General features: G+C 45.6%; 1 protein-coding gene across 6 annotated transcripts in view; it reads right to left on the reverse strand.

Annotated features, from left to right (window-relative positions):
- The window catches only part of MARCHF6 (membrane associated ring-CH-type finger 6), a 1,566,402-nt gene that overhangs the window by 218,912 nt on the left and 1,330,571 nt on the right, over positions 1 to 16,919 (reverse strand). For all 6 annotated transcript variants that reach the window (XM_077491957.1, XM_077491954.1, XM_077491953.1 and 3 more), the window contains one exon: positions 4,927 to 5,108. In XM_077491957.1, coding sequence (XP_077348083.1) covers positions 4,927 to 5,108 — 182 coding nt within the window. The remainder of the gene's footprint in view (positions 1 to 4,926; positions 5,109 to 16,919) is intronic.

The raw sequence follows: 16,919 nt of genomic DNA on the forward strand, positions 1-16,919 counted from the left end.
TGTGGCGGAGGTGAGCGCAATTCCGGAGCAGGGTTCAGCATCATCATCAGGGGAATTCTCTATCTCCTTTTGTTTTGTTTTTTATAACAAAGAGAAGCTTCTGGATAAGCGAGCTGTTTTGGTGGGGTAAATATAGTGTGATTGCCAAGCTTAATATATGATTATTCATAAGGAAATGTGTACATCAGAGCTCATATTTAAAACTTTGTATTATGTTGATGTCCCAATGTCAAACTTTATTGACTTATATTTGTTGCTAAAAAGCACCATGGGGAATTCTCCATTTTTTTCAAACATTTGTATTGGGGTGTGCAGCCCTATTAGATTATACATGTCTCATTCGTTGTTATAGCAGGGACAACCTTACTTCCTTAATTCTTAATTCTGCATGGGGGCCCCCTCACTTCCTGAAAACGTTGCCCTTTTCTTCTACATGCCCCCACCCCCTCTCCCTTTTAGACAGACATGCCTAGACCTGCCCAGCCCCACCCCTTCTTAGATCTCCTCCTGTCTTCATAGCCTAATTTTGGATAGCAGTTTCGAGAGAGAGAGAGAGGGAGAGGGGGAGAGAGAGAGAGGCTTTGGCAGTATGTTATGTTTGTTAGAAAGTGTAAGATAGATTACAATGCAATACATTTTCTACAGTGTTCCACCATGTGGTTGTATCTGCATGGCACATCTAGCTGAGGGAGATACATGTGAGTAATGAGTTAAAGTCTCAGTTTCCAGTAGTGCAACTTGTCATGCGACTTTGGACACAAAGTCACATGACAAGTCATAGCCCAATGATTTCAATGGCAAACGTTCCCATGTATGCGACTTTGAAAATGTATCTGCACTACTTTGATGCAACTTTGATCCAGAGTGTAAAGTTGGATGAACGCTGCACTCAAAGTCGCACATCTTTGGAATTGCACTAGTGGAAACATAGCCTAAGGCTAGAAGGCAACTTTGGAGTGTGATATTGATGAAACTTTGAGTGCAGCTTTGATCCAACATTACGCTCTCTGGTTCAAAGTCGCATCAAAGTATTGCGAATACCTTTTCAAAGTCTCATAGATGGAAACGGGTATCATTAAAATGAATAGTCTCTGACATCTTCCGTCTCTTAGCTGCTTGTGCCAGCCCTGCACAACTGCCGCCGGCCTCTTTGTGGCCGTCTCCGTGGAGAGGGCCGCATATCTCTCTGGCAGGGTCCTCACTCTCAAGGCAGCTGGGCTGCTCCTTGTGGCGGTGCCGCTCACAAAGGCCAGCTCCGCGGCCATCTGGCCAACCTCATATTCAGCTCTAGACGGAGGAAATGAAGAGGACAGGTCATGTGACCGTTTCTGCCTGATGTCGTGAAAGAGACAGCCTGCTAATGTTTTTTTTTTTTGTATCCTGCCTACCAATGTTTATGTATTTATTGTATTTTGTATCCTGCCTGCCAATAATTATTATTTTTTTGTATACTGCCTGCCAATGTTTTAAACTATTCATGATGAAAGCATGCTTTGGTCAGTCTCTCTTATGCCGCATACACACGATCAGACTATCCAGCGGACAATCCGCCGGACTTTCCGAACGAGCGGATTTGCCCACACATGACCGGACAATCCGACGGACTTGTGGCGGAGGTCTGCCGGACTTTCCAAAGGAACGGACTTACCCACACACAGAGTAAAGTCCGTTCATTCTGAACGTGACTTTAGGTACGCCGGGACTAGCGAAGGAAGTCAATGTCGCCGCCTCCATCGGCGAGATTGAAACCTTGCTAGCCCCGTCGCCTGGTATAGATTTAAAGGGGAACCCCTACATCGAAAAAAAACAGTGTGGGGGTCTCCCCAAAGTCCATACCAGACCCTTATCCGAGGGACTGTGACATCATAAGGGGTGGGGTCACCATGCATGACAGCCGGAGAGAGCATTGTGCCAACATCAGAAAAAGAGAAGTCGGAAGAAGAAGGAAGGAGGAAGAAGAAGGAAAAAGAAGAAGAAGGAAAAAGAAGGAAGAAGGAAAAAGAAGGAAAAAGAAGGAAGAAGGAAAAAGAAGGAAGAAGGAAAAAGAAGGAAGAAGGAAAAAGAAGGAAGAAGACGACTGGGCCAACGCTAGTAAAAGAGCTAGAAAAAGATAGGACGGCGACGATGACAAAGGAGAAAGCCAGGCTCCTCCGCTAGCAAAAGAGCGGCAAAAGAGCAGAAGATAGCGGAGGAGCCCGGCAAGAAGACCCCAAAGTCGGAAGAAGACCCCGGAGCTGCCTAATAAACTACTTTAAAAACCTATGTTGTGTGTTTTTTACTTACACTTTTTTCCCCCACAGGTGAATGGGTAGGGGTACATCGTACCCCATACTCATTCACATAGGGTGGAGGACCGGAATCTGGGGCCCCCTTATTAAAGGGGGTTCCCGGGTTCGGATAAGCCCCCGCCCACAGACCCCGACAACCAACAGCCAGGGTTGTCGGGAAGAGGCCCTTGTCCTCATCAACATGGGGACAAGTTGCTTTGGGGTGGGGCACCCCCCTTCCCCAAAGCAACCACCCCCCCATGTTGAGGGCACGTGGCCTGGTACGGCTCAGGCTTTCCTGACCGACCGGGCTGCATGCTTGGATAAGGGTCTGGAATGGACTTTGGGGGGGACCCCCATGCCGTTTTTTGGTGTATGGGTTACCCTTAAAACCCATACATGGCGACAGGGCTGTTATAGCGGCGGCACTTAACCCCCCAGAAGGGGTTAAAAGTGCCCGCTTAGCGCTATTTTAAAAACACTTTGAAAGTGGCACCCATTCATTTCAATGGGCAGGAGCGGTGTATACACCGCTCCCCTACCTCCCCTAAAGATGCTGCTTGCAGGACTTTTTTCCTGTCAGCGCACTGCCCCAGTGTGAAAGCACTTGGGCTTTCACACTGGGGCTGCAGAAGAGGCAAGTAACAGGCGCTTTACAGGAGCTATTTTTAGCGCAAAAACACCTGTAAAACGCCTCCGTGTAAAAGGGGTCTTACACAATGTGTTGAACAAAGGTAGAATGACCCCTTTTACACCTAGACCACCCTGCCAGGCACGGACTGGCCATAGGGCACACCTGGCGTTTGCCCAGTGGGCTGGGGGCCTCCAAGCTGCATGTCCTAAGAGCAGCCTGTTGATGACCAGGCCGCTCAGGAGGAGACCGCGGCCACCGCGCACATCCCGCTATGCGGTCGTGCCTGAAACAGGGCCGGAGCCAGCAAACTAGGATGTGCGGAAGAAGGCAGGCGAGAAGTACCTGCAGGGGACAGACACCTCCCGGTCCAGCCGCTGGAGATATACCTGCACTCAGAACAACAGCAGCCTCTCTCTTAACAATGGCTGGCACACTGACAGCTGCACAGGGAGGAAGGTTAGTGCACTGAACTGATCCAGTGTGTGCTACAGCCAAAGTCCCGCTCTGTAGCGGCGGTTAAGGGGGGTGGTTTGGGACTGTCTCTGTTGGACTGATGATTTCTTTTTGCTGGACTGGGGCTGATTTCCTCTTCTGGGGTCCCCCACCGGCACTTCTGGCTCCTCTTGCCTTCAGGGTGCCCCTATAGCAAAATGCAAAGTATAGTATAAAGTGCCCCTATAGCAAGGTAAAAAACTTCTGCCTTTAGAACCACTAAGGCCGCGTACACACGGGCGGACTGTTCGCCCAACTTTGTCCGCTGAACAGTGTTTGGGCGGACAGTCCGCTCGAGTGTGGGCTTTCAGCGGACAGTTTGACGAACAAGGTTTTACGGAATTTCCGAAAAACTGTCCGCTGAAACCTTGTTTCAGCGAACAGTCCGCTCGTGTGTAGGCTTGTTCGTCAAACTAAGTTCCGCGCATGCTCAGAAAGGATTTACACGCCGAAAGTTATAATGCAGTGTATAGGACGTCGTATTTTTCGTCCCGTCGTACGTGCCGTTCACGTCATCGCGCACGGTTTCAGCAAACTGTTCGTCCGTCGTGTGTGGCCATGTCCGTCCATGCTAATTTTGAGCGGACTGTTTGCCGAAACTGTTTGACGGACAAAGTTGGGCGAACAGTCCGCGCGTGTGTACGCGGCCTAACTTCCTGCCCAGGACTACATGCCCCATGAGGCATTGCTCCTCACACATTCACAAGTTCTTAAGCACTTACTGACATTTATGGTGTACTGAGCTGTATGTGTGCTGCACTGTATTTCCTGATATGAAAAAAAAAAAAACAATGCATTCTTGTATGCAGTCCATCTAATATAATATCACACTTTCAGTGTTTGGATTGGAGAGGCAGAGCATTAAATGCATATTTATTACTTGTGTGGGTCACATTTGGTGTTTTGGCACAAATTAAGGAACACTTAAAATGCATCTTTTTGTTGAATTTTTAAATGAGAATTATGGCCAAAGCTTATTTGGCTACACTGCTGTAGAGCACAGAAGTGAACTTGGTCCAGGCTCTGAAATGATCCCAACTGGCAGCTGTCTCAGCCTCTCAGCGATCCGCTGAGAGCCTGAGCCAGCACCCCCCACTTTGTCTACAGCCCAGCACTCCATGGGAGTCACGTCTCTCTGCTCAAAGCGGAGGAGAGAACTGAACAATTAGCACTCTTTGATCGCTCAGTTCACATTGCAGAGCTGGCGAGGGACAGATGCAGCATCGGATTAATGCTGCATCCACCTAGGTGTCCATACTTCTCTTTCAATGATGGACACTGACTATTAAGGCACTTTTTTTTGTGAGTCACTATAAAGATCTCTTTGGTGAATATTTATAAGATCACATTCATGGGTTTGTCACGAGTTATTTGATTATGAGTAACAATTTTTTTATATATCTTCTGATATTATTGTTTGTACATGGTCTTTAAAATTTTTGGGTATTTATATTCACTAAATCTATAGTACAGCACTGCACTAATTTTACTTACATTTGTAAACAAAAGCTCTGTTACCTCTCAAAGACTCACCATAAGAGACCATTCTTTAACTTTCAAAAGTATCACCCGACGTCCTTGAGGCATCCATGCAACTAATACAGTTACCGCTCGAATGGTAAGCCAACAAACATAGAGGCCACATGCAGCTGTGTAAAGTTCATGGATTTTTGCAGTTCCAGTCCAAAATGACATTAACCAGCGTCCTACACATACTTCACACAAACAAAAGAAAAAAGAAAAAAGCCTTCAGTTACTTGAAAAGACAAATATCCTACAGTAAAAATACATATTCCCAGCTTAATATTTGGGAGCTAACCTATAAATATGCATATGATTAAATACATATAAAGGACGTTGTTTTACCTGTCAAAAAAAAAAATGTATTTCTGTCTATACAGCTCTGGGATTTACATTGCCCTGCCATATGACACCTCCCTGTGTGGCAGGGCAGAAAGCCTGTTTTATTTCACTGCAGTTAAGTACTATGTACAGGTCTTGTGCCTCCCATAGCTTGTGACTGGACAGTGAAAGTAGAAAAAGCACACTGCGTTAAAGGATGAGCCCTGCGTTTTCTTTTGTAACATGTTACACCCATATACAAATTCAAATCCAATGGCCCCCACAACCCCCCACCCGGCTCCCCATTGTGACAGGGAGCGGGGGATCATCTCACCCTGCTCGCTGCCATAACCTGAAACGAATGTGGCCAAGCCATTTACAGTGTTCTGTGAATGGAAAACTAAAAGGTCTGGCAGGCTTTGCGTCTGTTAGCTTGTAGTTCTCAATGAACTACCACAACGCTGTTGAGCAATTTGGTAGTTCATTGATGCTTTCTGGTATGGGGCAAATGTACGGGGAAGACAGCTTACACAGTGTCTGCAAGAGCCCTGCATTGCACCCATGATCTGCTGATCGTGGTCGCAATGCTTTCCAGGCTCCTAATAAAAAAATAATAATAATGAATGCACATTTTTTACCTGCAAAAAGATGTGCATAAAAGGTGAACTTATCCTTTAATATCTTTGTCAATCTGCTGTCTCCGATTCAGCAAGTCTTTATCAGCACATGACCACTGCAGAAAAAGAAAACATAAAAGCCTGACTAAACTCAACCTCAATAAGACCACTTTCACACTGAGTCACTTTACAGGTGCTATAGCGCTAAAGCACCTCTCCTCTCACTCCAATTTGAAAGCCCGAGGGCTTTCACACTGGAGCGATGTGCTGGCAGGATGTCCAAAAAAGTCCTGCAGGCAGCATCTTTGAGGTGCCCATGCCCATTGTAATCAATGGGCTACGTCGCCCAAAGTGCCGGCAAAGCGCACTGCATCAGCGCTTTTAACCCTTTTTAGGCCGCTAGCAGGGGTTAAAAGCGCCCCACTAGCGGCTGACAAGTGCTGCTAAAACTATGGTAAAGCACTGCAAAAATAGCAGCGCTTTACCGCCAACGCCCCAGTATGAAAGGGCTCCTGCACACTCTGTATCTTGTATCCATAGATAAGTGTAACAGGACCCAGCGATCTGACACAGATGGAAGCTAGGTGGTGCTGTTGCAAAGTTTTTTGGCACGGAAGCGCAGGAGTGTCAGATGCTGTGACAGCGTGGTGAGGGAGGGAGTGAGATTACTGGGAGGAGCTGTGGAAGACCCAGCTGTCATGGTCCACGTTGGCACCAATGACAAAGTCAGAGGAAGGGTCCTAAAAAAATATATTTTAGGGACTTAGGAGCTAAACTGAGGCATAGGCCCTCCAAGGTAGTATTCTCAGAAATACTACTGGTACCTCAAGCCACACCAGAAAGGCAGCGGGAGAATAGGGAAGTAAACAATGGGTGAGGAGCCGGTGTAGGAAGGAGGGGTTTGGGATCCTGGAGAACTGGGCCGCAGGGATGGACTGCACCTAAATGGGGAGGGTGCAGCTCGGCTGGGAGAGAAGATGGAGGAACAGTTAGCGGGACTTTTAAACTAGGCGACGTGGGGGGGGGGGTCCAGAGCAAGGGATAGCCAGAGCGGAACAAATTCCAGAGGGTAGTATTGGGGGCATTAGTGGTAGGTTGACTAAAGCACTTAAACCTAAGATGAGAACAGTAGCAAGTCCTATTTGCAACCTCAGAAAATCTAATAAGGAGATAGTATGCGTCCGGACTAAACTACGTTGCATGATCACCAATGCCAGGAGTCTGGCGGAAAAGATGGGAGAACTAGAGCTGCTATTGTACAATGAGGATGCCACTTTTGTGGGAATCTCAGAGACTTGCTTCAACAGCGCTTACGATTGGCTGGCAACCATTCAAGGGTATTCCCTATATCACAGAGATAGGGAGGTTAACAAAGGGGGAGGGGTATGCCTGTATATCAAAAACAGTGTACAAGTGAATGTGAGGGACGACATCACTAATGGAGCAAGGGAGGAGGTGGAATCCTTACGGTTAGAGCTACAAAGGGAGGAAACCAAGGGGAAAGTAATACTGGGAGTATGCTATAGGCCCCAAAAAGAGGGCGTTTCACAGTTTGGAATGGCGGCAAGGATGGGAAGTGTCATTATAATGAGGGATTATAATTATCCAGACATAGACTGGGCAGAATCAACCACACATTCATCTGAATCTTGCCATTTCCTAAATGTTTTGCAGGATAATTTCATGGGTCAGATGGTAAATGCACCAACAAGAAACAAAGCGTTACTTGACCTACTGTTTACCAACAAAACAGACTTGATCACAGATGTGGAAATATGCAAACAGTAATCACAGGTCAATTTTTTTCATTATAAATCACACATATAGGAAACATAAGGGGAATACAAAGACACTGAGTTTCAAAAGAGCTAACTTCCATAAAGTATGCTCCTTGCTAGAAGATATTAAATGGTATAAAATCTTAGGAACAAAGAACACAGAGCAAAAATGGGTGTGCTTTCAGAGCATATTAAATAAGGGTATTAGTCAGTGCATCCCAATGAGAAATACATTTAATAAAAGTCCTGGGTGGCTTAACTCCAACATAAAAATGCATATAAAAGCAAAGAAGAAGGCCTTCAAAAAATATAAGGCTTAGGGGTCATCATCAGGATTACAAGTTTACAAAGTATGCAATAAGAAATGTAAGGGTGCTATCAGGACAGCTTAGATAGAACACAAAGGCACATAGAAAAAAATCCCAAGAAGTTCTTTAAGTATATAAATAGTAAGAGAGGGAACCCCTAGATGTGGAAGAACAAGCCAAGCAGAGGTAACCGGTAAGCCCAGTAAGTTAAGGCTGCCTTACAAAGGGTTATGGCTGCTACATATGCGTTTATGTGCGTATAGGTGGGTCAAGATTTTTGGGAGGGAATTTTATGTGCTTGGGTGTAACCTAATATTTTTGCAAAAAAAAGAAAAAACATTTTTTACTTGACTTTTTTTTTCTGATTACATACATCACAAAAGTCCACTATGTGATGATCTTTAGGTGACAGGTTTCTTTACTGAGACATCAGGGTGTAAAAAACCCTGCGCCCTTCCCCTGTGCGCTGCTGAATGTTTTGCAATGCAGATCCCATTGGAAAACATTCTTTCATGGCGTGAGACGGGGACACCGAGAGCTTGACCTAGAAGTGACATCAGAGATGTTGCTTTAAGGGTCACACAAGGAAGGAGAGGAGATCGGACATGTGTTCGCTCTTCCCTTTTCCCTCCACCTACTGGCACCCCCCATGGATCTCCCGGGCCCACCAATAAGCAAAGGGGAGCCCCAAAAGCATGACGGGGTGCGGCGAGGGGGGGCGGGGCGCTGGTACCAGGGGTGTGTGAGCGTTTGGGCGGCAAGGGAGCCGCCCGAATGCTCTCACCTGACAGGCAAGAGTCTGTCTGTCAGTCTTACACACAACCCAGGGGTCTGCATCCACCGGATTGTGTGTAATACAATGTATGGACCTGACAGCGAAAGGGTTAAGAAGGACTGCAGATGCTTGCAAATGTACCATAATAACACTATAGTGTCTTGAAAAAGTAGTCTTACCCCTTGCATTTTTCCTCATTTTGTCATGTTACAACCAAAAACATAAATGCATTTTATTGGGATTTTATGTGATAGACCAACACAAAGTGGCACATAAAAGTCAGGACTTGGTGTTGTGGACATTCTGTTGGAGAGCTTGAGAAAAACAGACTTGCTGACTTGTATCACCAGAAGAAAATAGAAGAAAGCCTAAAAAAGAAACTAACACAGCCATCACATTTAATAATTGATCCAACCAACATCTGCTTTGAAGATCCCTTCACGCACTGGATATCTGGTTGTGCCACACCGATCGAATGTCTGCATCCAGAGCGATTCTAACATACACATATCCACATCAGAGTTGGTTTCTCCGATGACCACTGGCCCTTGGTCAATACAAGCCTGATTGACACACTGTCGTATGACAGGTAGGTCCACCTTGTCTGGTAAGAATTATTTACAATTTTCCATCAGAAGAATGCCTATCCCGTTTTGAACGTGCTTTACAGCCACTTCTTTGTTTGCACTATTCCATCATTTGTTATTGAGGAACAACAGTCTTCTCATCGGAGATATGCCCTATGAAGTTTTCTCACACTTCTTCACTGGACTTTTATATGTCAGTTATTATGCTTTTTTTTTTTGTTTATTGATTTGTGTTCATAGCACTTCTAACCACCATTTATTTCCACACACCTACACGGTGTCTTTCTTAGCGCTACACTATTGTACATTTTAAACCATTTGTTGGCAATATTTTTTCCAGATTGAATGAGTAAAAACACTGCATGGATCAGTTTGCCATAGCATTACAGATGCTCCTGAGTCAAACTGCTCACCTGGATCCTCACACTGAGGCTGTTTCTGTGCAACCTGTGTTGCAGGCCATCCCTGCTGATGTCTCTGTGCAGGCACCCGCCTCAAATATTACCTCTATAAGAGGTTTGTCTGGTTCTGCTCTGCTTCCCCATCGATTTGGGGGTGATCCAGTTCATTGCAGAGGGTTTTCAAACCAGATTGGCATACACTCTGAGATGCTGCCCTAGGCGTTTCCATGGATAGAAGCAAAGTAGGCTTTATGATTTCTTTGGTTTCTGAGAGAGCCTTGGCCTGGGTTACCCTGAGTTTGTGGCTTCCTTTAAAAGGGTATTTGACATTCCTGTACTCTCCACTTCTGCTATCAAGAGCCTCCCATCCATCAGAGTACGATAACTGCTGCCGATTACGCCATTGAATTCCGTACTCTGGCAGCAGAGGTTGCTTGGAACAATGAGGCCCTCGTGGCCACATTTTCTCATGGTCGCTCGGATACCAAAGATTTGATAACAGCCCAAGACATGCTCACTGAGCTGGAGAGGTGGATCATGTTTGCTGTTCTCATTGACTCCAGACTCCAAGAGAGACCTTCCTTTAAGGACCACTTGCAGAAGCCTCCTGTACGTTTTGTTCTGAGCTTTGCAGTCCCACCCGTGCCTCCCTTACCTCCCATACCTTTTTTTTTTTAAGATAATTTTTTATTGAAAATGTATACAAACAGGGTACAAAGTCAAAGTTCACAGCAAATGAGGATAGATGAAAGCACGTACACATATGTGGAGGCATTCAATGATAATTGTACAATGTAAATAGGTGAACATGGGAAAAAGGTACCTTGTCCAATACAGTCTTGCATGGTAATAAACCAATAAGGTGTACAAACGCGTGCAATTTTGTCACCGCTGCCGGGGATGGTGGGATAGCCATCATACAGTGATGTTGAGTAGTTTCATCGAGAAAACGGGAGGGTCTCAGCTTGAGAAAGGAGTCAGTTATTGTGTATGGGGGGAGGGGGTATGATTTTGAAAAGGGAGGCAAGGGTCAGAAGGAAGGAAGTGGGGTATTGAGATAGAGATGCTTGTAGCTGAGTAGACAGACCCAGTGGGGTATCAGATTTATTGAGAGCGACTTTGTGTGAATCAGGTACTCATATATTGTTTAAAGGAGTCAGTAGACATAAAGTGGATCCAGCATGACCAAGTATTGGTGAATTTTGCTGGCGTGTCTTTGGCTTGATGGATTACGTTTTCCATGGTCATTATATGAACAATGTGCTGAAGCCATTCTTGTACAGTGGAGATAACCGGGGATTTCCATTTAAGAGGGATGCATAGTCTGGCTGCATTGACCATGTGCATGGCGAGGGATTGGAAGTATAATCTACTGGGTGAGATAGAGTGGTGCAGTAGGAATTGGGCGGGGGTGAGTTCTAAATCTAGCGTGGTAACTGCTTGGATTATATCATGTATTTTGGTCCAGAAGGGCTGAATTTTTGGACAAGACCACCAGAGGTGCAGAAAAGATCCCTGGGAGTCATTACAGCACCAACAGTTAGTAGGAATTGTCGGGTTGAATTGATGCAACGTTAGGGGTGTTTTGTACCATCTAGTTGCCAATTTATATGCATTTTCTTGAGTTTGCACGTTTACCGATTCCTTGTGGACACACTGGAATATATTTTCCCACTCACGCTCAGTGAGGTTCAGATGGAGGTCTTTTTCCCATTTTAGGCTCGTCTGATGTTTGCTCGTTGCAAGTTCTAAAAAAAGCAAGGAATATGTCGTCGATATCAAATGACGCTGAGGTTCTGTGCTAGTACATAAAGATTCAAAGTTGGTTAAGGGTCTAGACCATAGGGAATTGGTTGCGTAAAAAAAGTGTCTGCACTGCAGGTACGTCCAGAAGGGAAAGGAATCTTTTGCCATTTTTGTTGTGATTTCAGCTTGGGAGAGGAGGCGATCATTAATATAGAAATGTTCATCTCTAACCGTTGGGTGTGGCCATACATCTACAAGAAAGTTCAGATGGATTCCGGGTGAAAATTCCGGGTTTAGGCCTAACGGAGTCATGGGGCTTTTAGTAGATGATATTTTATGTTTATTGCATGCTTGTTGGAAGGATTGCAAAGTCGGAAATATCAAGGGATGTGTGCGGTATTCCCTACTGCCTATTTATCCATGGGGTAGCTGCTAAGGGAATTGGGGAAAAGAAGTGTTCAAGAAGAACCCAAGCTTTTTGTTGAGAGTGGATGTTCCAGTCGATTATTCGTGATAAGTGGCAGGCATGGAAATATTTCTGTATGTCCGGGAGGCCAATGCCCCCTTTTGATTTAGGGGCAGTCAATCTTTGAAAGCCTAGTCTAGGGCGTTAATTGGCCCACAGGAATTGTGTACACATCTTCCGATACAGTGTAAAGAATGCCCGGGGAAGTTTGATCGGGATGTTCTGAAGGGTGTATAGGACTCTGGGTAGAACGTTCATTTTCAGTATCACTGACCTACCGAACCAGGAGAATTTTTCTGGGGACCATTTGGTTGAATCATTGGTGATGCGTTTTAGTAACAGAGTGTAGTTTAGTGCGCATAAGTCAGATAGAACTGCCGGAAATTGGATTCCTAGGTAAGTTAATGAACGGGTGTTCCATTAAAATGGGAAGTTTGTTTGACATTGGGTTTGAATATTTGGGAGCAGAGTGACATTCAGTGCATGGGATTTAGCGAAATTGATTTGCAGGTTCGATATATTTTTAAATGTCTCAAAATCTTTCAGTAGGTTTGGTATTGTCGTGAGGGGTTCTTTAAGAAAGAGAAGAATGTCATCTGCAAATGCGGCCAATTTAAATGTTTGGTGTTTGATGGCGATGCCTTTTATATCAGGGTTATCCCTTAGGCGTCGAAGGAGAGGTTCTAACGTTAGGATGAAGATCAAGGGTGATAGGGGGCATCCTTGGCGGGTTCCGTTCAAGATGGGGAAGGTGTTCCATAGGTGTCCGTTGACTCGGATGTTTGCTGTTTGATTAGAATATAGAGCCAGTATGAAATTTAGCATGCACATTGGTAATCCAACCGCTCGAAGGGTTTCAGCTAAATAGTCCCAGGCCACTCTATCGAACGCCTTCTCCGCGTCGAGTGAGAGAAGGAATCCTGGGGTTTGGGTTGAGACTAGCCAGTGTTGTATGTTTATTGCTTTGAGGCTATTGTCCCTCGCCTCTCTGCCTGGGACAAAGCCCACTTGATCGAGGTCAATGAGTTGGGGGAGAAGGGGGAGCAATCGATTAGCCAGTATTTTGGCGTACCATTTAAGATCTATGTTCAGTAGAGATATGGGTCGGTAATTAGTCACATTAGAGGCATCCTTTCCAGGTTTCGGTATTACAGTAATATGGGCGTTCAACAAGTCCCTTGGTGGGGTCGTGGGCTTGCCTAGGGTGTTAAATGCATGTATAAAGTGTGTGGTTAATATGTTGGCAAACCTTCTATAATATCCCACTGAGAGCCCATCGGGTCCTGGGCTTTTCCCTGATTTTAGTTGGCTCAAGGCTAGGTCTATTTCTCCCTTATCTAGGGGTGCATCAAGTTCCTGCGCCTGTATACTTGATATCGGGTTTGGGCTATATTGTTGTAGAAATTGTCTGATAAAGGTTACGTCTGGAGGTGTCATCGTTTACGGGGTCTGCTGGAGAAAGGTTATACAATTAAGTATAATATTGTACGAATTGGGAGGCAATGTCTGGGGTGCGGTGAAGTTTGCGGCCATCAGCGGCTGTGATGGTGTGTATGGTGGCATTTGCTTTCTTCAGTTGTAGGGCCCGTGCTAGGATTTTACCAGATTTGTTTCCATACTCGTAGAAAGTTTTTTTGCTTAAAATTTCTTTTCTCTGAATTCGTTTATCCAAGAGAGCTAAAAGCTCTTTTCTGGCTGTCAATAGGGCTCTATGAGTGTGTTATAATTTACCTTCCGTTCCCTGTTTCTTTTAGCAGCCGCGGTAATGAGCACTTCCCGAATGACACACTTATGAGCTTCCCAGTTGTTGAGGGGGGACATATCGGTATGGGTGTTTTCTGAGAAAAAGTATTTGAGATTGGTTTCAACCTCTGCGGCTATAGTGGGGTCTGTCAGCAGGGAGGGGTCAAGTCTCCATAGTGGGGTAGTTGGTTTCGTGTCTGGGAAGGACAAGGTGATTGAGATAGGATGGTGGTCAGATATGACCATTGGGTCTATAGTCGTTGCCAGAAGCATGGGCAAGTGTTTCTGGGAGAGGAGGAGGTAGTCAATTCGGGAATATCGATTGTGTGGGGCTGAGTGGAAAGTATAGTCGCCATGTGTCATGTAATAGTAAGGATTACAGGCTAGTCTTGATTTTCCGCAAGGCTTTGTACGGGAGGGAAGAAGAACCATTCGACGTATCTTGGGAAGGATTTAGGGGAGCGTTGAAATCTCCTCCAAAAATGATCATACCTTCCTGGAAGGTGGTAAATTGGTTGATGGTATGAATAAAAAAAGGCACCTGACCAGTGTTAGGGGCGTATATGTTTACAAGGTTAATAATTCTACCCGCATATGAACCTTTCAGAAAAAGATACCTGCCTTCTTCGTTGGATCGCATGTCAATGTATTGGAATGGACAATTTTGTGCACCAGGATGGCCACACCTTTTGATTTGGCAAGTGGATTCGTAGCATGGTAGACTACTGGGAAGTGGCAACTTCATCAATTTAGGAATGGCGTTAGAGCAGAAGTGAGTTTCTTGGAGGAATACGATATCGGCTTTATGTTTCTGCATCTCAAGGAGGGTCTGGGAGCGTTTTTCCGGGGTATTCAAACCTTTGACATTCAATGAAATAATTTTTGCAGTGAGATTGGTAGCCAGCTTGGTGGCACTGTCATGCGTGGGTGGCATGGTCGCTTCTAATAGCTTGGTTTGCTTAGGTAAGGTGGGTACCGATGAGGAGAGTCTAACTCAGGGGTTGAAATACGGACTTGGGGGTAGCGCTAAAAAGCTCTTAAGAGCCTTTTAAGGGGGTCCTAGAAAAAATTTGCAGAAATGGGGACGGGGGTATGAGGTGAATTGTGGGGAGTTTCTCGAATTTCGGTAGTGTCTCTCACCCCTTGATAGGAGGAAGGGAGATACCGCGTAGGGTATACCGATAAAGGTCAGTGGTGTACTACTAAATCGTGCTGATGTGGGTGGGGTTTTGACCACTGTGTGGGAGTTGACCGGTCTATTGAGAAGACAAATATCAGTGGACTAGCAAATGTCACTGTTCTGTCCGTCCTACCATTGGCCTAATCAAAATTTTTCTTGTATGTACGAGGATATAGTCCTTATAAATTCAGAAGCTGAAAATTAGATGGGTTGGGAAATATTTAAGGTCATAGTTCTTGTGGGGGAGTGAGATGTCTATCCCAAAGCGTGTGGTGGTACTTGACCTTTTTCGCAAGCCAATTGTGTGTCTGCAGTTTAAAGTAAGTGAGGTAAGGGGATGCTAGTTTTCGAGTACAGAGAGAGGGCCGAGGTTGCCTCAAGTCAAACGGCTGAAACGTGTGACCAAAATAACAAATAACAAATAAATCAGAGTAGATCTAGAACTATAAAAGGTATAAAATTATAAAACTGCATCCCAGGAGTCAGCTGGATGGTATTGGCTCATAAACAAACGTGGTCTCTGGGCATGAATCTGTGGTTACTTGTCAGGTGGACAAACCTGCATATGCAAGAAAGTCACAGTTAAACAATGATATGACAACAGTAGTAACTAGCTTTAACATATGGAACCTGTTAACCTTAGGGAAAAGGGGATTCTCTGTGGTGCCTATAGGACCCTTAAGTTTTGTCCCGGTTCATATGTGGCTACGCAGGTATTTACTGTAACATGAGGGAGCGTTGTAATACCCTGATCGTGCCTGACTTGTGTTAGAGAATGGGTAGCTGCTTACTGTTAATCATTAACCACTATGTCACCATACCCTGGAGTATACAGGGGACCTGTACGTTGGAACAGACAGTACCCATATAGCGAAGGGCAAATAATTAGTTAAACCTGACAATGGCTTAAATGGGTATCCTTATATACAGAGGGGCTTCTGTCTGCCTAGGGAATGTGATAGATAATCCTTCTAGTTAAGGATAGCTTGCCTATCACCGCCCCAAACCCTGTGGATGATAGGGGTTTGGAAGAAGAGGGTACTGGGGGGTAGGTTTGGGGGGGGCAGAGTATCATATATATCTTGTCCCCTGCAGACCCCCGGATCAAGGGTGAGGCTAGTGAGAGGGGTATCGAGGTTAAACTAACTGCCCTAAAGGACCATGACCTTTAATAATGTGATGAACGAGCCTATGTTTTCAGGGTGACTGTATGTTCTGCGAAGTGTAAAGAGTAAATAGCTCCTCCATGGCATCAGTGGATCTGCGTTACGAGGATCAGTTCATATAAGGCACGGAGGTATCTGCCAATGTACATACCGTATCAGTGCAATAAGTTGGGCCAGTCTCTGAAACATGCCGAATGACCCGATCAGTGCATACTGTACCGGCAAGTGTCTCGGGTCCGTCTGGTCTCTCGTTCGGCCATGGTGGCGTTCAGTTAGTGGGTAGAAAGCTGTAGCAGTAAAGGATCGTAGCAGGTCCAGGGTGTCCAGTCGATTGCGTGCATTGGATGTTCTCCCGCCTGGCGGGTTGGAGGTCAAGGACTGCATCAGGAGGAAATCTTGATGATGATCAAATCTTGAAATACTGAAGCTGGGGTGTATGTATGTGGTCGTCCATGGCAGGTGAGTAGGGGAAGGGTCTATAGGCACATCAAGGGAAAGGAGAGCAGCACTAGGCAGGATATAAAGCATGTAGGCTAATCCACCATCACAGGGTTGTCCTGGATCTCTCGTGGGATGGCAGGTCTAACGATCCCTGCGCGCTCTGCGTGATAGCAGAGCCGAAGTCGGGCTCGTCGGTGGGTGACGGGGGTCGGTGTCCCCCAGGTGGTCTGAAGGTGGACGGCGACCTATGCCTGCGAAATCTGGACGGTTGGATCTCCATTGGGTCTTCAGTGCGGCGGTTATTGGGTGAAACGTTAACTGGAAAGTCAGCATACCAATTAGGCACCTCAACCAGTGGCAAGTCCAATGTTTTGCAGGTTTCTAGGTCTTCTGGCACTTTTAAGACGGCAGTGCGGCCCTGGTAAGAGGCTTGTAAGGCGAACGGAAACTTCCAGCGATAGCGAATGTCTTTCTGC

This window comes from Lithobates pipiens, unplaced genomic scaffold, assembly GCF_037356315.1.
Source record: "Lithobates pipiens isolate NorthernLeopardFrog02 unplaced genomic scaffold, aLitPip1_a1.2 Scaffold_19, whole genome shotgun sequence".
Taxonomy (NCBI): domain Eukaryota; kingdom Metazoa; phylum Chordata; class Amphibia; order Anura; family Ranidae; genus Lithobates; species Lithobates pipiens.